At 38.0% G+C, this 26,283-nt stretch overlaps 1 protein-coding gene across 4 annotated transcripts in view; it reads right to left on the bottom strand.

Annotated features, from left to right (window-relative positions):
* The window catches only part of LOC124162852, a 269,833-nt gene that overhangs the window by 198,805 nt on the left and 44,745 nt on the right, over positions 1-26,283 (bottom strand). For all 4 annotated transcript variants that reach the window (XM_046539526.1, XM_046539527.1, XM_046539529.1 and 1 more), the window contains one exon: positions 23,707-23,804. In XM_046539526.1, the coding sequence (XP_046395482.1) occupies positions 23,707-23,804 (98 nt within the window). The remainder of the gene's footprint in view (positions 1-23,706; positions 23,805-26,283) is intronic.

Here is a 26,283-nt window from a genome sequence, read left to right on the forward strand (position 1 = left end):
AATACAACATTGTTAATGAGGTACATAGCGTACAAAAATATTACACATGCAAGTAAGACATAAAATATAACATATATACATAAACATTCAGTGATACATATCACTTGGTCGTAGGCGCTGCTCAGTGTCGTGTGTATTATCCAGCTAGTTGTGTAGAGAAAACTGCTTTGTGTAGCCTTCTCTTAAAAGATGCCAATGATGATGAGTTATTGGAAGTGGAAGAAGGTAAACAGCACATCACTTTTGTCTCGATGTATCCCATTTATTTCCAATACGTGAGCCCGAGGGAAATGAATCGTACGTTTATCTCGATAACTTTCGTTGAAATTTTCTACAGAGAGAATTTTATCTGTTCTTTCATACGAGCAATACACTTCACTGATGTAGGGCTCCTTGATTTTTGCGAGTACGAAGACATCATTAGCCACGAATAAAGACCTTCTCTTTCTCATATTGCTAAATTGTTTTCGATGTAAAAAATAAATCAACGAATGGAGGAAAGGGGAAAAAAGAGAATGATGGTAAAAGAGTAGGTGGAAAGTGGATGGAAGGGTAATACAATGAAAAATGTAAATCGTCACAGGGTAATAACTAGGATGGAGAAAAAGCTTTAAGTACCTTATAATACACCAAGGTCTAATTTTTCCTTTCTCCGATTTCTTTTGTCACAAATCTCGCGTCTATTTTCTTCGCCTTTCGAAACATACCACGCACAAATTCGCTGGCATTCCCAGCCTCATACAAAGGTTTTTAACTCTTCCTCTATAAAAGATAAAATTTCGTATTACACTTTTATCAAAATGATTTCCCAGTAGCGAGTCATCATATGCTGAGCCACACAAAAACATTTGAAGCGCGTTAACGGTTTTATCTTAAAATAACAAATGTAATGTTCAACAATCAAGAATGAAATTCATTTTTTAGCTTTCCTTTTAATTTTATTTCCCTTTTTGCTGAATAGTCTAATTTTTCTGATTATTAATGGGGAAGCTCTGAAGGCTTTCAGCCGGAATGGCAATTATTAAGAATTTTAGGATTCCCTATCCAGAAACCACCTAAAGAGTGTATAAAAATTTAGCACATGAAAAACTTTCTGCCCAAAATAGACTCATCAAGAATCCATCGCCTAATCACATAACTAAATAGTCTCAATACCCTAAAATTTGGACTTTTAGGACGTCATTTGGCTAAAGCATGAGGATTTTTTTCCTACCAAGTCAATTTGAACTCATAAGCAAACACCGCAGTAATAAATTTCTTTCAAAGCTATCCCTGGCGTAAATTTTGACAGAATAACCTCTGAAATTTGACAGTTTTTAGCCAAATAAGAGATTTCCTAAATAAATGCAGCATCAGCAACAAACTTTCTTGAGGAGACTAGCCTATTCCTATAACTGTGACTTTGAAATAATCCTCAATTTTTAGATATCTCCCGCACCTTATGGACCTACGAGCATGTTATCGAAGTTACCATTTCCATTTTTATTCACTGAAAATTTTAAAAATAATAATTAAAAGCGATTATATTTCCAAGCGATTCACTACAGTTTCGTAGTGAAGTAAATTGAATAAATTTGGACCTCGTCTCTGTACCTCTTCATGAAAGTATAGCGCCATTAGTCTGTCGACGTCGCGACGAGTTGCCTCATAAGTCTCATGCGACGCTAATCATTTATGAACAAAAATATTTCCTAAAGCGGCTTAGATAAAAAATGTATCAACTGATGTCATGCACGGTAAAAGGAAAACGCCAAATAATCCAACGTGGAGAAGTGATAATCTGCATCCAAAGAGAATCCAATTAAGACTAATATATTCCACAGAGTTATTCCATCCTATATATCATTTCCCACAAAATGAGATATCCGGCTTGGGGCTTTCACCAAAATAATCTGTTTCCTTAAAATTTCCCCCAAGCAGAAACTCATTACTCCAGTCAACCGCATTTATATTTTAGATAAATCCAGAGAGATAACAGGGAAATGAAATATTCCTTCAGCCATTGATATCGAAAGAAAATTTTAAATTAGCAATTCGATGATTCACAGTTTATTTTAGCCAAAATGATCACCGACGAAGGAAAAGCACCCTCCTGCTTGTTATTTTACCAAGTAAAGGATATTGTAAGAGTTAAGTGAAATATTTCCTAGTATGCGGAGCAGATGCTGTTGAAAGAAACCTCTTCAACTCCAGACCAGCCGGAAAGATAAGGGCAGATCTTCGGTAGTTCAAGCCCAAATGGAAAGTAAAGTGTTTTCTCCGCAGTTTAGCAGTTCGTTACCTTCCCATGTGACACTTATGGCTTCCAAAGAAAATCCTTCAAACAAAAAATAATATAGACTCTATTTCAAAACTCGCGATACTGCCCAAGAGACCAAACTGCCAAAGCACATTACCCATTAAACTACGGTCAATAGTTATCCACACACAAGAAAAATTATCTTTCTAGCAAATGACTATATTTCATGAAAATTCTGAATTAGTCTCAACATGAATTATGTGATAAAGGTAAACTAATGCAACATGACGATCACTACTCGGTAAAATATTTATAAATGTTTTGCAATTGCATGTAACATAATATTTGCAATTGTTTGTAACTCAATGGATTGAAGTATTCCTTAATGAATTGCAATGTATTGCCTAGAATTGACAATATATTCGTATGAGCGATGGCAATATCTGCGTTTAAACAAAAGGTTTTACGGTCTTGCTTTAAAACGTTAAAATAGCTTGAAAAATTCACAACACGAGTTTCAGATTTCCACGATTTCAAAGTCAAGTGCATATACACATCATGCTCTTTCAGCAAGCTGGTGACATTTCTCCAAATTCTTATGTTTTCTCACTCTACCTCAATTATTTCTTCATCACTCGCAAGCTCTTCTCAGTTCACCTTCCCATCCCGTTTCTGGGAATAGAAGTTCCTTCTTTCACGAACAAGTTGTATATTAAATCAAATTACGACACGTGAATAGAATTAATGTCATACAAAAACTCACATTCTCCAGTAAATTCAGTCTCAAATCCTTCCCAGCCATCTCTCAACCATAAAAAAGAGGTTTGACCTTTATGCCTAGGAAAAATTGACCTTTATGTCTAAGAAAACAATGCAGGCAGCTCTCGCGATGCCGTAGAATAGCTTTCTATCTACAGTGAGTAAAAGTTAAACTCTCATGTATTTAAACACAATTAAATATATGATAATATACATGAATGATTTGTTAAAAGCTAAGGCACAAGAAATTGTTATATTTTCATCTATGCATCGACCCCTTTCAACATGGTCACCATTCAAAAAATCTCCGGCATTAAAAAGATTAAGCATGAATACACAATTATTGGACGAAAATAGCCATATATTTAGACTATATTTATATCTAGAATATATTTGTATTTTATTTTTTTCGCAAATAAGATTCGAAATGCAGCCAAAATGACGTTGAAGGAATCCTTTTGGGTTCTCCACTGGATCAAATGATCAATAGCCAGAAGATACGCCGTAGATAAATTTATCCGAAGGAGAGCCTAAGAAAAAACTTTAACAAATAGATTGCCGTCATAGCCTACGATTTTATTTCACAATAACTTCAATTGGAGAGCAGGATGTTGCTATTTTATGGTACCTACCCAGTTTCTTAAGTAGGCAAATACATTCACGTCTCCTTTCCGCGTAATGAACATGAGGGGACACGCCCATTCTATCCCTCTTTTCAAAGTATGTGTTATCCGGGGTTTCAACATTTGGGCTTAGGAAGGAATACAAGCATTACCCGAAGTAATGACCTGGAAAGCTATATTAGGATTATAATTTAACTAAGCCGCCCAGTATATTCATAAATCCCACATACCACGTACTTCCTGAACTTAAAATAGCCTGTAATGAAGTGTTAACCTAAATATACTCAAGGATTATATAATTTACAATATGGAATGGAAACAAGCAGCACTTTAAAGGCTGGCGGTGCACAATTAATCTCTCAATCCCTAACACTCGGTCGGCGACGATTTTTTTTTCTGATAAACCATAGCAATCAACGTCGAGCATCCGAAATCTCCCTTGGGATCAAAATCTATTGGAATTTTTTATGGTCTCAAATGAGAATGCTTCCACATGGAGGGATTGGGGCCAAAATCATTTCCTTCCACAGAAAAAGGGAGACGTGGCAAATCGCTGCAGAGGCTTGGGAGACAGTATAACCGGCCGAAAGCAGACGCTACATCGAGTTCGGACAGCAAGGTTTTGGACGCAAGCAGACGGAATGAAAGAAGTTTCACCCCCATAACGAAGGTACCTTCCCAGTGTCATTTCTTTTCATTTCCCGAATATAAAGAGATACAGTACGAGATTACTTTTGATTTAGGGTAATTAGCCTTGGGTTTAACCCTTAGATGGTAAATAATCGGATAATAATAAATTACAAAAAACCATAACCAGTAATTTATTATCCGTATTAAACCAAAGATGATGGTCTAATGGGTAAGAAATGTGCGAATTGAATATGGTGAATTTTAAAAGGGGCGAATTTTATATTCTCATGTACTCTTTAATTTCGTGAAAAATTGGGATAATTCTGGTTAAAGACTAGGTACATTGGTATTAGGACATCTATTAACAGCACTTCTTAACAGAGGTTAACGAATACGACGTGCTTACTCTCCGCTTTTCCACAGGTGACTGAAAATAATACCGGACTCTTCGGAATGCTCATCACTAACACGCCCAAGTAGTCCTGACCCCCCCCCCTCCCCCTGCCATTGCTCCGCAACAGAATTTCAATCCTGCTACCTTTTGATCCTAACCAGAAAGAAGGCATTGTGTAAGAGTCAATGGAGTATGAGACCATAGAAAAATGTTTTCCTCATTCAGAATATCCACAGTACTATGAAAAATGAAAAAGAAGAAATCTAGTATAAATGTGTGAATAAATATTTCATGTGAAAGCATAAGGTTTCTTCTTTTTCATTTATCATAACGAATCGCTTTCACAAAGTTACGCCTCAAACCATCAATGTCCACAGTATCAAATGTACCAATTACAATTGAGCCTAAAAAAATCAGCAAAGGGCATAGCCGGATAAAGAGGGTGAAAAGTCCCTCCTCCGGGAGAGGGGGTTGTAGGCCGGGAAATTCTTTTTAGCATACTCGGGCGTTTTCATGGGGAGAGTAGCCATTTTCGGCACCAGTATCCATACAATTCTGTCCCTATGTGGGGACCTTAATCGGTAGAATACTATGATAAATAAAAAGGGGTGTTATGGAGGGCTAGAGCATAGAGCCAAATAGCCACAATCGCATATTTTTAATCGCATTTTTCGCGATGTTCCACCACCTAAAAATTATTTTTTCAATATGCCAGCGGAAAGGTATTAAAAAACACCTCCAGAAAACGTTTTTTTCTTTTTGGCCCACTCAAACATATTTTATAAAAACATGAGTTAGAAATTTTCAAATCAACGCCATATCTTCTTGTCTCGCTCAAAGTTCTTGAAAACAATTGGAAATCTGCTCCATTAAATAAGGTTTCAAACACGCCAACCGCATTAAAAAATATGCCTTCTTAACCGACCGAGGTATTAAAAAAGAGTGAAAATCGTATTTTCGATCCAGCCGGCCCTGGTGGGCCTCTAGCGGGCTGGAAATGTGGGGAGGTTTGTTCTATTTGATCCCAAATCGCATACCCTAAGTACGGGAAAAATCCCAGAGGGGGGACTTTTCACCCTCTTTATCCGGCTATGCCCTTTCCCACAACACGCATCTTAAAGTCATAAACGATGATAATCAATATTTATCATGTATTTTGGCTCGCTTCACCTTTTACTCAAATTAAAGTAGACCACGAAGATTGGATTTAGAATAGGTATATGGAAAGTTTTGAAATCTTGTATACGCATACGCACTGTGTATTTCTATCGTAACTATTCTCTCTTTAACATGTTCACCATTTATTTATTTTTGTTAGCTGAATTAACTCTACCTTCATTGAATTTGAATTAATTGAGTATTATCACTCTTAATTTGTCATACTTCGATAAGAATCGCCAAGTTTACCACCAAATCCAAGTTGCGGCGCCGCGTGATTCTAGGGAAACGCAACCCAAATTTACCCTTGCAGCTCCACCCTCGTCATTGATCAGGTAGGATCTAAGAAAGAGAGACAGACCACCCCTTCGCGGCTTTCGCCTTCCACATCGGACACCGCCCTCTATTGTGACTCCCACCTACCCTCTTGGTCGTGACCATTACCACCAGAACAGCGACGACAACTCAGTGAGAACGAAGGAGGAGCGGATAGATTCAGAGCCAGTGGACGGAAAGGAAATGGATATCTCGCCGCATTCACATTAAACTCCGAGCACTAATACTAAATTTATCAACCCCCAAGACAGCATAAAAGCCGGCTTGAACTGTTTCTTCACAAAAGAAAATAATCATGTATTTCATTCTGATACCCACTTTTCTGCATATATTACATTTTTTAATCATTACAGTTTCTTATGAGATGATTTTTATACTTGCTTCTGTCATATTTACGTATTTATTTTTCTGTAACCCAGTATGAAGGCCTAAGTGCTGTTTTTGGTGTTGAATAAATAAATAAAATATATTATGTGCAGGGTGTTTCGGGAGGAATTTGATAAAATTCAAGAGATGATAAAGGAGACATTTTTAAGCATTTTTTCTCCATAAACGTGGGAAATCAACTCCTTAGTTACTGAGATATAGCAACGCAATTTGGATCAAAGAAGTGTTGAATGCCGAAACTAAAAAGAGCATTCCTTCATTTCTAGCCGAACTTGGGTCTTTACTTTAATATTTATATAAATTTCACGGAAATATTTATGGATGATTCAGATAAAATTGCAACGTAGATGAATTTCTCCAGAAACTAGGGGCAAAAATATATTTTCAGATAATAAAAATCATCGTAAGAACATATTCAAAAATATTATTACTAATATTATTTACTAAAATAATTCTTTAACAAGACTGCTTAAAGGGAACAAAAACGATGGGAAAGCTATTTGTTTTTATTCTAGAGTAAATCACTCTTAGCCGGTTATCTGGTTCATATTTATGCAAAAACTCAATGGAAACCCTAAAAAGTATCGTATAAACGGTCATACATTATTATTACCCTGCCAAGATTATCATTATAAAAATCCTTGAACGAGACGGTGTAAAGGAAATGACAAGGAATGGAAAGCTATATATTCCGACCATCCGAGAGTAAATCAGTCTAAGTCCATAATCGGGCTCACATTTGAGCAAATACCCGATGAAAACCTTTTGGCCTCGTTGTTTACGAGGGGTGAGAAATCTCCTACTCCAGCCCCAAAACCGACCTCTCTGTTTCAATGGCAACAAAAAAAATGATAAAGAAGTGATGAATGCGGAGACGGGAAAGAGCATTCCTTCCACTCCGATGCGAATGGGAAACCGATGGCCGACGAATGGAAACTGAGAGGCGGAGGAGTTTTGAGGAGCGGCGAGTTTTTCAGGCATTGAGACTGGTGGGCGCAAACGACTCCGTCGGGGCGAAAATTGAAACCAATGGAGTTCCCTTAAAATTCTTTCCCTTCGCTCACGTTTCCCCTTCCGGTGTTCTACGTCAACAAAGTGGAAAGAATGCGGAAAGATGAGGGAGACTGGGGAAAAATACTGAGCGCTGAAAAATGAGGAAAGGAATGGGAATAAAATAACGATCGGTCGAGGATGGACTGATGCTGGAATCTTTTATTTTTTACACAAAAGCGGAGACTGTATGATATAAACCAAAGCAATGTTAATTTTATTTGTATCAACGGAACGACTTATCATTCGAAGAGCGATATGTTGAAGGCTATATATAGTTGAAGATATATAGCTGGTGAAAGCCTGAAAGCTGTTGATATTGTTGTGCGAGGACGGACTGTTGCTGGAATCTTTTAATTTTTACACAAAAGCGGAGACTGTGTGTTATAAACCGAAGCAACGTTAATTGAATTTGTATCATCGTAACGAGGCAATGTAGCAATATATATTTTGTAAAAGCTTGAAAGCTGTTGATATTGTTGAACATACGTTGAAAGGACGTTTTTTTTAGGGAGGGAGGCACGACCCGGTGGACTAGCGGGTGGATCCCCCCTGAAGGGAAAATGTGAACATTACCATAGAGCTATAAATCACATTTTATGCTATTTTGGCGCTTAAAATTACACAAGTGATGGTCCGTCGGGAAGCTGCTTTGTTGTAACACAATGGTGGAGTAGAATAATTTTTTTTATAGGTTCATTTTTTTTCTGCTAAAATAAATTGGTTTGGGATGCCACGTGCCCCTTGTGCCCCCCTGGCACGCCATTGGTGCAAGGAAAAGTAAAATAAATGAGGATATGAAATAAAGATGCTTTTCACTTTTATTATTTAAAAATGAGTGGGTGTTTCCGGTGAATGTTTCACTGCACCGCAGCATCATCAGGACTCAACATTGTAATCCAAATCAGTATTATTGTCTGGTGATGCTGCATTGCAGTGATGGATTTCGTACAATGCACATATCTTATACTAGAGTTCCACAAAGTCTCAGCCTCCGCCATTCCTTTCATAGAATAGATGGCCCCAGAAGCTATCCTGAAAGCCGCAAATACTAAACGATCGGTCGAGAATGGACTGATGTTGGAATCTTTATTTTTATATGCAAAATCGGAGATTGCGTGGTAGAAAACCAAGCAATGGCCATTTTATTTGTATCAATGTAACGACTTATCATTCAAAGAGCGATATGTTGATGGTAAAGTAAAACAGATGAGGATATGAAGTAAAGATACTTTGCACTTTTAAACATAAATATGTTTTTAAAAAAAGAGTCAACATGTTTCACTTCAATACAGAATCATCAGGACTATAAAAATGGTAGGAATAATGATCGGTCGAGGATGGACTGTTGCTGGATTTTATTATTTTTTCATGCGAAAGCGGAGACTGTGAAGTAGAAACCCAAATAATGGTCATTTTATTTGTAGCAACGCAACGACTTATCGAAGAGCGATATTTTGAAGGTGGCGGCGGTATTTGGAGGAGGTGACCGTTAGCTCAGGTCATTTGCGCCATAGTGAAGTGTATGGAAGCAAGGGTGGAGAGAAACTCGGCGTAGGCATTAGCCTGCTCTGCCTTTAATGGGTGCATAAAAAGGTCGTAGAAACCCAGCAAATGGTCATTTTATTTGTATCAACGCAACGATTTATCATTCCATGAGCGATATCCTGAAGGTGGTAGTAGTTGAAGGGGGCGACCGGTAGTTGAGGTTATTTGCGCCATTGAGAAGGGTATGGAAGTAAGTGTGGAGAGAGAGCCGGCGCGGCGTCGGCATTAGCCTACTCTTAACGAAAGACGCCATGAAGACGACAGCTTAACGTCCCATCCGACGGACGGAGTGTTGCGCTTGAAATATTCTTCATATTTAATTTAAGAAGGAATGGGACAGTCTCTGAAAATTCTCTGCCACCGCCGGGATTTGAACCCGAGCCCAGGGGTGGGAAGCTAACGCTAGCTGTGTGACCGATATGTTGAAGGTAAAGTAAAATAGATGACCCCAGAAACAATCCTGAGAGCCGCAATAAATCAAATTCTTATTTCCAGACTGCTAAATTTATAACGTAAGTAAGACAGTAATTTTTAGGTACCTTATCAGCTACAAAAATGTAGATTTAGGATCTTGGAGTATGGGTCTTGAAGAATTTTAAATGCAAATTTTTGCCAAAGTTTCGGTATATTTATACCTTTTCATCAGGGCTAGGAATGATATACCAATTTGCGTATTTGCGAGAATAATCGAATCGATATTTCTCCCACATTGATCTTTCTAGTGAAAAATACATAACTGAATTGGTGTCCCTTACAAGCCATGGTCATTCTCTATATAAATTCTGTTCAACTACCCAGTTATGATATTTTCTAGAAGCAATTAGCTTCCTAGTTATGTTCCAAAGTCTTATGTTTCTAAAGCTAGGAGAGAGAAAAAAACTTTTATTCCAATACTTTTGCTCAAAATATATAGTTATAACCTGAAGGCACCAATCAAAACGGTTAACTCAAAATGCGTGGTAGATATAAACGTCATTCTAGGAAAAATTTAATACGGTGAAGGAATGTCTGAATCAGAAACAGATTTATCGAACTAAGGTCTCTTTCATATCACATATTGCGTACAGAACAAAATCAAGACACAAAAATAAGTTTAGTATCAACATAATGTTCACTAATTTTGAACAGTAATTACCTTCAGAAAATCTATCATAAAAAACTAAAATTGATGCAGTTGCCACTCCCAAAAATATTTCTAGGCTGAGGTTTTTACGCTGAATACCCATAGATAACACAAACACCCGCTTGAGGAAGAAAGAAATTTCATTTTGGTAAAAGTAACAACATGCTCCAAGGAGCTTAAAAAGCTAGTAAATCTCTCCCTTTAAGGGCTGGCGGGAAGACAGATAGTTTCTTTGCTCAAAATAAAGGCCAATATTATGGCAAAACGGTTTTGAGGGTCTTGGGAGTTATTTAATGAAATGAGCCTAGATTTTTGCCATAATAAGCACTCACATGAGGAAAAAAATCAACCCTGACGCACCATTGCTAGTCCAACAATAGAAGTTTCAGCCACTGAAGTCTAAATCAATGCAATGAGAGTGTTTCTAATAACTAAAACATTTAGATTAGTGGAAACGCCATTTTTCACCTGCTTGAATCAGGTAGAATGTATCGATGAGTTTCGTTATCCTGTAGGCTTATATTTGTAATACTATCATACTAGTTTTGCTATTTAATTTTATTATAGCCAATGGAAATCAAATTACAGTACTAAAGTATATTTTCAAAGATATCCTCACCATTATAGTGGCCAACAGGATACAGAGTTTATACATTAATAGAAGTATCGCGAATGATGGGGAAACTCTGATGACAATCATAGGCTAACTACCAGTGATTATGGTAGCATTTTTCACCTAATGTAGCGCATTTGCAGAACAAAACTTAGCCACCTCAAAATATCAGTCAGAGACCAAATATCAGTCAAAGTCCAAAAATTGTCAAAATAAGATGGCGGAACTCTGACCCCTCTGACCACGCTAAAACTTCGGAAACAGCGCCTCCAGCTGTTACCTGGATTTCCCTCAATTCTCCGATATGAGACCAATCACGCATTTTCCTCTTATTCCTATTCCAATAAAATGAACTGGCAGGCACGTAACAAACTTCACTCTAATTAGATGAGATGGTGTGAAGCTGGGCAGACGAACGAAGCAAATAGCGGGACCAAAGGAGCCCTCAAGCCCTTATAATAGGGGTCTCCAAACTATTGCCCGTGGGGCAAATCCAGCCCGACGCATAATTTCATCCGGCCAGCCAAGCAAATCCCTGTGTGTCGGCCCATCTAATGTGGAACCTGATTTTAATGAAATTTTGAAGTCAAAACGACAGTATAATTCTTCACACTAATTTGGTTGCATAAAACTAAAGGCAGTAATCTATTTAGTTTACCCTGATTTTTTCCATCAAGATATTTTTTTAATTCTCCAATGTTCATACGCTAATTTTTGAGGAAATTAAATCACTGGCACTGATTTTTTTTTTGTTTTGTTTAGGCCCGCATAAGCGTGGAAAATATGTAATACCGCCTGAATATTGAATATTTTGGAGACCTCCTTTACCTTAGACGAATACACTTTCGGACGGGTGCAGCTTTTTTACAACAAGGGAAGAGAGACGGAGATTGAGGCGGACTATCCCGGTCGTAGGGATGTAATACTTTCTCCACCCCTTTCCTCCCTCTTCTTTCCACAACCCTGTCGCAGTGAATTTACGACCCCTCAGCAAAGGGGGTGTAGGCTATGGAATGGGAACCCGAAATCTCGTTGGACTGAGGGCATTAGCTTTCATTTGCCTCGACGGCAATAAAGCAAGCAAAGGCGACGGTGACATTATGAAATTCCTTCATTTTTACATCCCACCCCTCCCCCCTCACATCACTCCTGTCGATGAAATTGCCCGACGAAAACTCGAGTGCTCCAAAATGACAAAAAAAGATATAAAGGTTGACGAAAACGAAGGGGAAAACGCCTCTGTATTATTTCCCCTATGGCAAAACGTATAAAAAAGGTATATTCCCGAGACAGGAATGAAGCTAATACAAATGACACACCTTCAAGTGGAGAATTCAGAGTTAACTCGAAATTGCAAATACGAAGATAATAAAAGATGTGCATAAAAATAAAACTGGTTACACTAGTAATTTCATATCATAAACATCAATACATATTTTTATAAGAACCTGCAATACGAAATCAATCGCAACTCTACCTTGTTCTCAATACCCTTGCACTATACATATCAAATGTTCAGGCTTAACTTGGTGGAACCACATATCTATAGAGCGAAATAAATCACTTAGTAATGTTCCACAAAATCTGTCTTTGTACAGACTCAGGGCTTCGACTAGTGTGTACCATCATAATAACTATATTCTAATGGAAACGCTGGGTCGGAATATTAGAAGTTTTTGGGGAGCATTAGGGGAGACCGGGGCACGTTGGCCCGATTTTTTTATATTTTTAAATATTTTCTATTTATGCATAGTTACCTTTATGAAATTATTGCTAAATTGTAGAACAGTCTTTCTAAATCTGGATGGAAATAATTAAACTTGAATATATGTGTTATAAATTTAAAAAAATAAATAAATACTGGGCATATGACAGGTGGGCCAATCTGCCCCTACATCGGGGTAAGTTGGCCCAGCGGCTGGGGCACGTTGGCCCATGTATTTTTTTATATGCTGAACTAGTATGATTTTAGGAAATCAAAATAACACTAATAGTTATCAAGAAATATATTTCAATATATGCAACCATTTTACTAAAACAACGGGAAAGCTTTAAATTATTAGGATTTCTGGCGTGCTAATAGGTACCAACCAGTTAACTTTTGTGACTCTCCAGATACAAAGGATCGGCACAATTATTGCTTCTGTGAAATAGTACACGGATTTCATTGTTCACACATGTCTAATGAGCACAACGCTTGCAATTTGTGCACTAAATGCATTGTGCTCCAGGCTGACCGTCGAAAAATGCACACTTTAGGCACAGTGAATCTTCATATTCCTATATCGGACGCACGTATTTTATTTTTTTAGCTCCAGTTGACGTGCGTTACATTCTGATACTATGTCACGTTCAAATAGAAGTCTGTCTTCACCACTGCGCTTATATTTTAGTAGCCTCTGTGAATTTAATTAAGTCTTTGTGTCTAATCAGTTCAGACGCAACACAACGCTCCCAAAGACGACTAATCGCAGACCCAGCGGAACCTCTGGAGTTGACTATTGATGCAAGCTTACCCTCAAATGCAACAGAAAATAATCCATGTAAGTGAGGAAGGGGTAATCCAGCTTTCGAGCTCAATTTAAATTGTAATCCAATTCTTCCTATTAAGAGGCAATCAAATGCGCAAGTCCACTCGACTTTTTTTTCATTTTTCTCGGATGAACTGCTTAAGCACATTTGCATAAACAGTGACATATATGCTAACCAGAAAAATGTAAATCTAGCTTTGGAGAAGGAGGAACGTATGACATGATAAAATCAGGTAATATGACATATAATGCTAATGTCATACTAAGATAAATGCCCTAATAAACGTATGTGTTGGTCCAAAAATGTAACAAAACTTAACAAAAGATACTTCCCCACACTCTTGTCGGCAAGCATGCATTGTAACTAATTTGAAATAATATTAAGTCATTTACACCTGAATGTCAGCTCATTTGATGATGGAAGTGACCGTCTATTCAAAATTAGGCCATTTTTGACGAAGGAATGCATAGGACGGGTGGCCAACGTGCTCCGTCGTCGCTGGGCCAACCTGCCCCATCGCCATGTTTGCAATAAATTCTATTCGTTACAAAACTCACGGAAGCAATTTCGATTGTATGCCACACAGAAGTTATCCTTAAACTATGATCTTTAATTATAGTACTCAACTATTGGGCCCAAATTGATCAAAACTAAAATAACACACATTTAACCTGGGAGTAGAATTTTACTGAAACACGCAAATACAATTAATCGCTACAACTTGTCAAAAACTGCTCCGCCAGTCATAATGGTGTTGTGGAAAGGAAAGTGTGCTACCAACCTTCTGATAGATTCCTGGCACGATTCAGTGTCTATTGTATGAATTAGCTCGACTGGGCCATCCTGCCCCTATGGCCAACGTGCCCCGGTCTCTCCTACTAACTCTAATTGTAAGTGATTTATTTCCCACTATACCCTTTCACAATGTTTAATCTTAACGAGAGGAAGGGTGAGATTTACTAGCTTTTTCAGCTCCGCTGAGCACGTTATTACTTTTACCAGTATGAAATATATCTTTCTGGTTCGAGCGAGTTTTTGTGTTGTATATGAGTAATTAGCTTAAATACCTTAGCTATGAAATATTTTTGAGACTGGCAACTGCCATAAGTTTAGTTTTTTTTCATGACAATATTTCTCAAGGCAGATTTGCGAAGGATAATAAACTTCTAAAGAATTCAAAACAAAATACCAAAGTTAATTCACTTATAAAATAGAAATATAAGCATGAAAACAGCACACTAGAATCTGAGACGCGAAATGGCCTAACTTTCCCCGTACAAGCACACAGCTGACCGTGGGAGGAATGGAGTTAATTGTACTGAAAACCTATAAAAACCAGCATTCTTAGCTCTTTTGCTATTTTATTTCTCGGCAAACATACTTATCGCTGACTAATGTATTAACCAGACTGGAAAACCCTTAATAAAAACAGTGTAATGGAGTTCATCTGAATACAAGTTTCGAAGAAATGCTTTCCCAAACATTTAATTCTTCAAAATTATAGCACAAAATAAAATAGGACGAAATAAGAATTTACAGTCTTGAAACTAAACACAGGTAATAAAATTTCATGTATTTACTCCACGAAACTGGAGAGCGATCCTAATGGTGCATGAAGACCATAAAAGAGATTAGATTGAAATGACTGATTAGGGAAGACTTAACGCACTCTCCCAGCCATAAAAGAGTTCATTTCATTTTTTTGCAAGCATAAAATCCCACAATGACCGTATTTCATTCCATGCGGCTGCTTCTTTCATGCATCGAGCAAAGACGAGTCACTCGCCTGCTCCGATTCAAATGAAAAGAGGAATTAAAAATTCCGTACCAATCTAAATATTTTTGAAAAGATGGAGTAGATGGAGAGAAATAACGATACAGTAAATAATCCAAAATCCCAACTTCTTCAAAAGATTATGGCTGATAACATTTTTGTATGAGATTGGAGGAGAAACTAGGTTAAAACACGGCTTTAAGGGGGGTGTAGTTAATGATGGTAAAAACGATATTTCGATTACAATCGAAAATCGAGTTTTAAATGCCAGAGATCGAGGTAATCGATATCGAGCCTCGATCTTCGAGTTTCAATCCAAACTCGACTTTTAAACTTCGAACTTGATCATTTCGTTTGATCTGATAGCCAGCATCGTCACTATCGGTCTATAATAACGTCATCCGTCTCATGAGAAAGACTTTACCTTAAGGCCGGTAAAATTGGAAAGGCACGTCCTCTATCATCAAGGAAGAGACTCAAACAGTTAACCTTTCTTTAAATTCTACTAGAGCCGAATGGTTCCATGCGATGACCTCAAAACTTTAATTTTCGTGCAATTGTAATTTTTTTTATTACTAATAATGCAATCATATATTCAGTGTAGATTTTTTGGGATTTTTTTCGCCAACTGAAATATATTTTTTCGAATAAATAATAAACATTTTTGTGCAAACTGTATTTTTTCAGAAAATTAACGACGACTTTTTTGATTTCGTTGGTTCAAAATTCGATTTTGTTAAGAATTCGAAGTGTTCGTTTCGATTGAAGATCGATTTCTCGAAAAATCGATTACTCAAAAAATCGATTTTTCATTTCTAAGCGTAACGATAGGAAGAAGTCGGCGATCGGAAGCATATCGATGGCTTAGTTCTAACAACACGTATCTCAAATTCAGCCGGTTTGAGAGAAGTATCTTAAACAAAGTGTAATAACATTAAAAAATAAAATACAAACGAAGAACAACACTTTATTTGCAAATGAATGCTTATTTTTCAGTTTTATTAACTTTTGGTTTTTAATTTCAGTGTGCAAGTAAAAGAAATTAATCGTTATTTTGCTCTCCTGAAAAGTTGCTAATTTTGAGATACGTGTTGTTAGAACTTAGCCATCAATATGGGAATTTAAAAAAGAGAAGGGAAACAAGAGGAAACTGCAGCGTGAAAAGGATTAGTGGGCGTAGGACGGGAAAAGGTGGTAGCGGGAGAAGTGAGGACAAGTGCGCTTTAGCGGCTGGGAGAGCACTTGGAGCTCTTCACTCGTCACGAGCTATTCCTATGGATTTGTAGCACGCACTGCTTCCGTTTCCTTCGGCCTATTTCACACCTCCCATGTACCTATCGCCTACTGAGATGAGCCATGACCACTTGGGCAAGTACATCCAATGAATCGATTACTAACTAATGTGTATTGCCGGCCTCGATGGCGACGGGTAAAGTCCTTGCCTGCTAAACAAGAAGTACGAGTCCTTGATGTTAACCTGTTGTAAAACCCTGATGTAAACGCCAATAAGAGCTTTTTTCTGTGGTATGGGGATAAATAAATAAATACATGATTTAACGCTTTGCCTGTTAATACGATGAATAAAATTTTTTTATTGTTTTATTTATCTCAGTTACCCTTGAAAATAGCACAGATGGAGTTTAAATAATTAATAACAGACGATCACACACACGCATGACGTGGAAGGAAACCTATCCAGACGGGACTCGAACCCGCGACCTTCGGTGTGGTAGACGAAGACTTTTCCCCGCCGCCACCGAGGCCAACGACTTGTCTCGGGTTGGCGCACGGGTCAGAAAAATTAAGGCATCAGTCGCTTCGGGTATCATCTCGTTACCCATTCTCAAGCACTTAACTATTTCAAAATTACAAAATCGCCACTCGAGCACTTGAGAATGCGTAACGGCACTTGCCTTAATTTTTCTCACCCGCGCGCAAACCCGAGAGAAGTCTATAAACTAAGGAGTATTTTTTGGGGGAGGTCGGGTTAATATGGAATCTAATGAGGTATCTAAAGGGGAGTGGCCTCAAGGCCAGTTGGTCCGGGCTCAAGCCCCGGCAAAAGTGGAGATTTTTCAAAGAATACCCCACGAATATTACATTAGGGGATTCTCAAATCCGCCGATAGAACTGTTGACGATCCGTGAGCATTAATATCAGATTAAAAATCGCCACTCGCGACACTACCAGTCATCTATATATCCACTTTGTACGACGTTTTTACCATTGGGTCTTTGTGCGGAACCCGCGTTCGGACGGCAAACGCTTCGCCCCATCCCCCCCAAGCCCTTTATCCTCAGCGGCTACCTCTGTATGCACCCAGGTTTGTCCTTTTATTTTGAACATGAAAAAATGCTGCCATTTTACTAATTGGGTTTTCCCAAAGTATGCCATTTAAGCGATTGGCTCGCTCACTTCCAGCCAAGGGCTCATCATCAGTCTCCCTTCAGTATTTCTTGTCGAAGTTTGTGCCGAAGGACATTCACAGTGTAGTTGCCCAGTTGTGGATACAAAGGAAGTACCTCGCCAAAATTTAGATAGTATGGTCTCGACAAATAGAGGGGGGTTCATGAAGCAGATGAAATCGTACGTACAAGAGTGTTTACACAAAAACGTTGAGGAAGGCGGCGAAGAAATTAAATAATTTGCTTGCGGCCTTCATTCCATAAGTGTTTTTCCATTATAACTTTCGAAAGTGGAATAAGTTCTCCAGAGTGAATGGTAGATTTCTGAAGTTTAATAAAATTTGGTCAAAATAGCCAATAACACTCCCTGCCCCTGTATTAAAATATCTTCATGCTAGTACATAATTATTAATCGGAAATCCTAATAGAGTTTAAAATCATTTTTTAGGGATTCCGGACGACCTAAAAACCCGATTTTCAGTAACTTTGAGAGCTATATACTGTAGCGGTACGGACCGGAGCCGGCCCGACGCATCATTTTATAACATCGCGGCTGGGGGGTTACGTCTGCGCGCACACTCACAATTTTAGCATTTATTTGTTTAAGGAGTTCTGTACTAGATTAAGGTAAAGGGTTTATTTTGTGTTTATTGTAGAATATTTTTTTTATGTACGTGAAGTTGAGTGAAGTTGAGAAATTGTGTGAGAGTGGATTTCCGGGAGAGGCGACGCAGTGGTTCTCTCCCGGAATGCGTTTGAAAACCCGCCTTTCGGCCGGGGAAAAAGAGGGCGTTGTGGTGCACCAGAGGTGATTGTGGGTAGTACTGAGGTAATAAAAGGGAGAGACGAGAAGTCTAGTGCTCTCTCTCTCCTACGGTCTGACACGAGGTAAGTCAAATAGTGGTGTTCAGTGACAAGCAGTAGCAGCCAAGCTACGGCACGTGGAGGAGGCAGATACGAGGACAGCTCTTCAGGGGTGGCGAGAACATCGGATAAAGGAAGTAAGCTTGGAAATTACCAAAGCCCGAATAGATCCTTTTGTGTCCAGATTGTTCCCCCCTTTGAAAGTCCCAAGTGTACTCCCCACAATAAGGCCCTAGTGAATTTACTGTTGGCTGGTCTTAGTCACGGCCCTGCAAGACTTAAGTGCGGCACGTGGTGAAGCTTGAGCATAATATCTGAATGTTAGTGTCACTTGGCGGATCATTGAGCCCGACTTCAAGACGGGTGGCCACTTGAACAGACTAACGCCTAATTTATACTTGCTTTGCCGGGAAAGTTTTTTTTGTGTAAGTTTGATGTCACTATTTTTTACGTTGCTCATTCGCCAAAGAGCGTGGGTATATTTTGTTGCTGGAAACATCATTTTTTTAATAATCATTGAGAAAGTGCTATTGTAATTTCGAAGGAGAAGCCGAAGGTGCATATTTCATGTTGGAGGTGACGCCGATGGATTTTGGAACGGGGATTTATTGTGTGTGTTTGGGGAATACTTTAGTGTCAGTGTAAACTTTGGAACCTATGGTAGTTCAGTTATTAAAAATCAATTGTAAAAGGGATGTCATTGAAGTTATTTGTTTTGCTATTGCCACGATTTCCTTAAATACTGTTGTAAGTGAGTGTGCTTGCAGGCACGAACAATTGGGGAACTTGATTTTAAGCCCGGAAACGGTAAGTCTCCGTAGGGGTAATTTTCTATTTTGGGGGAGTGGAGAGTTAGCAATCACATGTACGGGGAGATATCGAACGGGAGGCGAGCGGGCGGCTCTCGCGGTTTGAACCGTTACAATACACAGGACTTCAAGTAAATGGTACGGTTTTCTCAGCTAAATGCCTATAAACAACTAAACTGTACGTAACCCTTTAGTCATCGTATCACATGCCACCAACTACTCACAAAGTTTCAATACTTGGAGCAGGAACTGTGAAACATGCCATTCTTCCAATTGTACAGCTTTCCTCTAAGGCTTTGGAAGCATGGCAAAAGAATATAAGAAGATAACGTGAAAAACATGCCAGAAAAGTGTCTAGGATTGCCAAAAACCATGACCTTTTCAATAGGTTTCTTCTTACATCAGATCCTTTTATTTTTGGTTCTGCACGGGTTCTCCGTAAAGTTAAAAAAATTACCAGAGGGGGTGAGAAATCTTCTGATGTAAGACAAAAATATTTTGGAGCATGAGAAGTCTTCATCTTCTGACTCTGAACTGATATTAAAGCGACACGCCTCAGTATTTGAGCAATTACCAAAAAAATATTTAATGGTATTTTTTCTCTATCACGCTTCAATTACCAAAATTTCAAGTTGAAAGACCTTATACCAATACTTAACCATCATTTACCCCATGCACAGATATTTAATAACTTTAACATTGTTAATATAATTGAAGAAATTCTATCTTTCCCAGATGTTCACGCAGGAAAATTTCGACTTGCTCCTGGCAACTGTGCATCCCGCATAACCTTTTTCCTATTTTTGTTATTGACCTTCTAAACTATATTGTTGACTGCATCGTCCTAAATAAGTTTCATTGCATATTTTCAATGCACAAATCGCAAAAAATTTCATTAATTTATCAACACTACAGCGATTTTTGGCCCGCTGTTTTCGATTTCAGCCCACTGTGCGACGCCGGGTTTATTTCCGCCCTTCCTACGCAACCCTTCCATATGGTGCAAATGACCGAAAGTGTGGTTTACCTCCTCCAAATACTACTTAACTACTTCCAGTTTTTTAGTACCTGGTCAAAAAAATCCCAGGCATGGATGTCAAAATAAATGGACTCTCCCAATTGAAGCCAACTGACCGTTAAACCTCTGTCGGCTCAGCTTGACTTAACAGGCACACTAGTATACTGGCGCTATAAAAGCCTAAAAAATATGTTTTTAGGTCCAAAAAAATTAACTCGGCATAACTCGACTCACCGAATTCTAATGCTGAGCTCAACTGAATTGTTAACTATGGAGCAACGGCAAGGCAAGGAGCAACAGCAGCAACAATAAGAGAAGAGATGATGGTAAGAACCATCAAAATTACTCTAATTTAAAATCGTTCTGAGTCACTGGACGAATGCCATTTTTTCTTTAGCTATCGCAACCTCTAAATTGTGACAGATATTCACTATCAACATCCTTTATCAAATATTAATTGGGTCCACTAGAGGAAGTTTTCTCATTGTTTCGAACTAAAGTAATCCACAGTAAAGAGCTATTAGTGAATTGCACTGTTGTTATTTAGCCTTGTTTTTTATTATTTTATTTGTGAGGTCAGCACTCAGAGGCACAAATATATCTAAACATTACTCGCTTTCGCTGGGCTGCGGCCGAGTGACTAGAAAAAACCTTCGGCCTTATATCATCAGTTCTTGTAATATTCATTGAACCCTATGACGCAACATCGTATCTTCTTCCATTGCTGAGATAATTATTAACGAAATAGTGAAATTGCACGGTTTGGCCAACATGAAAAAAAATCCACTCCGGTGGATCTGAAAATTGGTTTCTCTACGTATCAGCGGTCTTGCTTCGAAAAATGACATTTATGATGGATTTTTTGACTCCCAAAGGCCCCAAAAAGTAAGAGGCATAGAGTCAGTTGACAACACTCCCATTAACAGAAAAATTAGTTTATTGACAATTTTTCTTAGGGTTTCATGCTAGTTCAGAAGGGGTCGATTTTATGACTTTTTGTCATATCTCGTCTCGTTCACCCCAAAAATTGGTGTGAATCTGTCAGTCAATCAGTCAGGAAGTGGGTTTTACAGTATTAAGGATAAGTATACGTAGGCGAATTTCAAAAGCCCCCCCCTCCCCAGGAGCTCAAAAGGTAGACGAGATTCTTAATACAAATATTCATAAATATTATATTTTAATATAAAAGTTATAAATATATACATATTAATAAAATTTATATTAAATTTAAGATTATATTTCGAGGAGTGATTGTTGCATGTTGTGCTTAATCCCAAATACGAGAAGACCGTTTGCCTGTCACGCCCTGGTGCCTTTCCCCCCCCAGGAAAAAATGCTGGACTGAACGAATGCCATTTCTTCTTCAGATTATCGCAACCCCCAACCTCCATATGATGAAAGTATTCACGATCAACATCATTTATCCAATAATAAATTAATCGGGTCCACTATAGAAAATTTCCTTACCGTTTCAAGATAAAGTAATCCACGAAAAAGAGCAATTATTGAATTACTTAGCTGTTATTTAGCCAATTGGATGTAAGTTGAATATGTATGTTGGTTATAAGATGTATTTCTGGATGTAAAATGTACGTTGATTGAAACAGTTGGATATAAGATGAGTCGAAATATTGTCTTTCTTTAATCGAATCACTGTCATTCATGTTTTAAAAATTAAGTTAGATCATATCTCAATGCAATTCATACAGTAGGACGTCATCAATTATCAAGCGATGGACGCGAGAAACACGTCGGAAGGTCCTAAATTCCTTGTCGGAAGATCGGACAGTCCTTCCTGGTCCAAAAAAATTAATCGAGTCCTCTAGAGGAAGTTTTCTTATTGTTAAGTAATCCATGAAAAAGAACTATTATTGAATTGCATAGTTGTTATTCAGCCTTTTGGATGTAGGTAAGCTGGTTGTAAGATGTATTTTTGGTTTTTAAATGTATTTTTGGATGTAACATGTATGTTGGTTGTAACAGCTAGATGTAAAGGCCGTTTTACACGGGACACGTACTTGCACAATCTGACGTGTGTGCGAAGGCGCAGTCAAAATTGCGTCGTGTAAGGCGGTGAATTGCTAGAACACATGCGATAATGCGTGGACGTGACATGGCAAAATAGCCCCTGCTCTAATTTCGTTCATGCATTCGCGCAATTCCACGCCATTTTAGAAATTAATGCAGCTCTAATCTGCGCAATTCCGTGCCCCGTGTAAAACGGCCTTAATATGTATTGAAAAAAGACAATTTCTTTCTTTCACAGAATCCTTGTCACCCATATTTTTGAAATCAAGTTAGATCATTTCTCATTGCAGTTGGACATCATCAACGAATATCAAGCGATGGATGCGACGAACTCGTCGTACGATTCCCGGTTGTCCTTCCTGTTCCCACCCAACTCCCCCCCTTCATCACGCTAATGGTCTGGCCGGGCCTGTCTCTCCACAGAGCCGCATATCTCGAGGGCTATCCTCCACCGCCTCTGCGGCCCACCGCCGCCGGCACCCGCCCACCCTGGACAACCCCGCCTCTCCGACCACCTGAAGCACATACTTCCACACACACGTATCGCGAAAGAGAGAAGCCAAAAAAATGAAATATACCCTGGGCACGTGAAATAAAAGATAAGGAACCGGGGCGAGGTTCAAAATGGTTTCAAACGGCAAGTGACGGCCTACTTTCCACGGACTCTTCTTTCGCTCCTGTGGAAAGACCTAAGCAGAGCAAGGGAATAGGAAACGACATTGAAATCCATTTTATAGGACCACAATTTTGACGAAGATATATAAACCCCATAGGAGGATCCAGAGCGGGGCTAGGGGAGGGCTATAGCCCCTTCATGGGGTACCCAATTTAAACTAGATAAAATGGAAATGGACCTTTTATAATAAGGAATGAAAACGTAAAGCAATATAGATACTTACATGAGGTAAAACTACTAACCATGCACATTCATGTTTGTTTTGTTGGCTAGTTCATTGGAAAACCTTAACGTTTTGTTACAAGCCTCGAAATTCTCAATGTTCTCAACATATAATGGAAAATTAGCAAAAAACAAATATTGAAGGAGCCTTTTGCAAAATCGTCATTCGAAGGAATGTAATCCCAGCGGCAAATAATCCAATCATAAAATTTTGATTCACACATAAAGAAGTCATATTTTTGTAATATTTTAATATGTATTAATAAAAGCTGCAATGGAGCCTATATAGACATGAGCCATAAACAAATGTTTCGAAAGTTCGAAAAAAAAGGCATCTGAGAGGAAATTTTTGAAAGATACATAAGTATCATCATTTTATGTAAAAAAAATAAATGGCGATACTTTTGTATCACCATTAATTCAATCGCCATTTCATCAATAGAAATCCATCAATTATGCTGTCAGAATCATGAAAAATGTCAGTTATAAAGTATATACATGATAACAACAATACTCACAGATTGAAGTTCTTCAATTTCTCAAGGTAGGTTGCGATGGACTCCTGCAAAGATTTGACCTCCGGAGTGCACAGTAATTCACTCTCGCCGCTTCCCTCCTGGAACAGATAGGTATTATTAATAACGATGCCCACACGGTTACTACGAGCACAAGACAGAAATAGTGATGGAAATGCCGGTAAAAATCGATTTTTCGAGCAATCGATTTGAAATCTATATGAAAACCTCAAATTTTCAACAAGATACTAAAATTAAATCGAAAGATCGAATAATTGAAAAAATCGACGGTTCTTTAAAAAATTCAGTTTGTACCAAAACATGTTTATTAGTTATTACACACTCAAAAAACACTTAAAATACATATTTGAGTACTATAAAAAAATCTACTTAGAATACATGCTGGAAATTGATAGTCATAAAAATGCACATATTAGTATCACCACTTAGAACCATTCGGCTTCCTTTTTTAAGAAAGATCAACTGAATGAGACGCTTTGTTAATGATTGAGGGCGCGCCTTTCCAATTTTACCGGCCTCAGAGGCTTCCACATAGGGCGGATGACGTTATCATAGACCACTAGTGACGCAGCTGAGATCTAAAGTAATGGTAAAGATCGAGGTTAAAAAATCGAGTTCGGATTGAAATTCGAAGATCAAGGCTCGATCTAAATTTCCTCGATATTTGGCATCTAAAAATAGTTTCAATTTTAATCAAAACCGATTTTTCCATCACTAGACAGAAATATAGGTCTCATCGATTATTAACAACACAAACACACCGTGAGTAAGTAAAATAATCGATAATAATTCAGGTCGTGGTCAAATTACGTGTATCCGTTGGAAACGTTTATTTACAAAATCAGGACAATAATGTCAACTGATTAATAGAAAAAACTCGCTTGGGAACGAGTAAAGTCATACGACAACTAATTGTACACCAAAAAAGCTTGAAGGAAAAACTTGTTCTTCAGTAAACTACTCGAAATATTTTTCCGTTACGATACGGTTAAGTTCAATGAGCTGGCTTTCACTAGTGCAGGATCATAGAAAAATTTCAACAATCATTTCCCTAACTAACAAGACTTATTTTCTATAAGCGGCGACAGGCGTATACACGCGTCAACAGGCTCCGCGAAGCTACAAAGTCCTTTGAATAATGGGAAATATCAATTTTTATTAAGCTTTAACCAAGGTTCCATAAATTCTTAGAAAATAATTCGACCACAGGGTCATTCATTATCCCAGCTCTGATGCACGCGTGAACATGCGCGTAAGCACGACAGTAGAAGTGTTAAAACCGAGAGCGACTCGAAAAGCATTATCGCAGGGAAATAAATTTTCCCAGACAGAAACTTCTTCTCAGAACGGCGGAAGAGAAGTAAAAAAGGAGGAAGCTACCCGCTGGCCTCGTAACTCGTTGGCCTTCTTCGTATGTTCCTGATCTCTTGAAGCTCCGGAAAGATTCGCAGAAATCGGTGTTTACCGCAATCAGCACAGGCTGCAAGTGCCAGGAGGAAAACAAATTCTTTACACGCATACCTCATACGTCAATGGAAATATTTTTTAACCCTTTCTAACCCAGAGCTGCTTCTAGGAGAAATTAAATTTCAAGACATCTCTTCTTAAACATGCGAAAATTTTTTACTGAAACAAAACTATAGTGGCAGCTACATATTTTACCATTAAACTTTATAGCAAAAAATAACACGTAGTTTAAATTTTTCCCGAATAGAGCTGAAAAGTGATATATTTTTGATGTTACTTAGTTAGAAGCAAAATTGGGTATATTGGGTATTATAAAGGTTTAACGAAAACTTGAGCTAAAAGTTGTCTCTTCAAAGTGCCTACGTTTACATCGTAATGCAGAAAAAAAGAGATCAACTTAATGTTCATAATAAAGCTTTATAATTAAGATAATATCAATTACAGAAATTTAAAAGATACACGATGGCAAGATTGGATAATTTATCACCCATCATAAAAGGCTTACCAGATAATATTTTTTCTTGTTTAATAAAACTTTTGGGCTATTTCGCCGCGTCAATTGTTTTATTCAAATTTCCTTAAGAAAGCGATCAGCATCGGTCGGGAAACGTCGGGATATAGCCCAAAAGTTTTTATTTAACATGACGAGTACCCGCGAAAAGTTTCAACGAAGAATATTTTTCTTAAATAATTGTAAGACGAAATATTTTACAATGGTTTTCTGAATATTTATGACAGCGTGTGGTTTCTGGATAAAAATCTGCATAATTTTTGGTATTAGAGTTTCATTATCTGTTGGGCTTTCCAAAGTTAACATTTTTATTGATATGTATTGTGCTTATCTTTTTATATTTACAATAAATGTCTCAAGTTAATGTTTACCATCTGTAACTAAAGTATCCGCATGGCAAATTTATGATCAATGCACAGAGTATGGTTCTAATAGCCGCCAATGCATCACTTACAGCTAACTTCAAAGACAATACAATCAAATAGAGTATGTACGCACCAGCTACCCTGATTAACATCCACAATTTGATTCCTTTTACTGAAATCCTCTGCTATTCCCAACAAGTTAAATTCATGTTTAGT

The sequence above is a fragment of the Ischnura elegans genome, chromosome 7 (genome assembly GCF_921293095.1).
Source record: "Ischnura elegans chromosome 7, ioIscEleg1.1, whole genome shotgun sequence".
NCBI classification, from domain to species: Eukaryota; Metazoa; Arthropoda; class Insecta; order Odonata; family Coenagrionidae; genus Ischnura; species Ischnura elegans.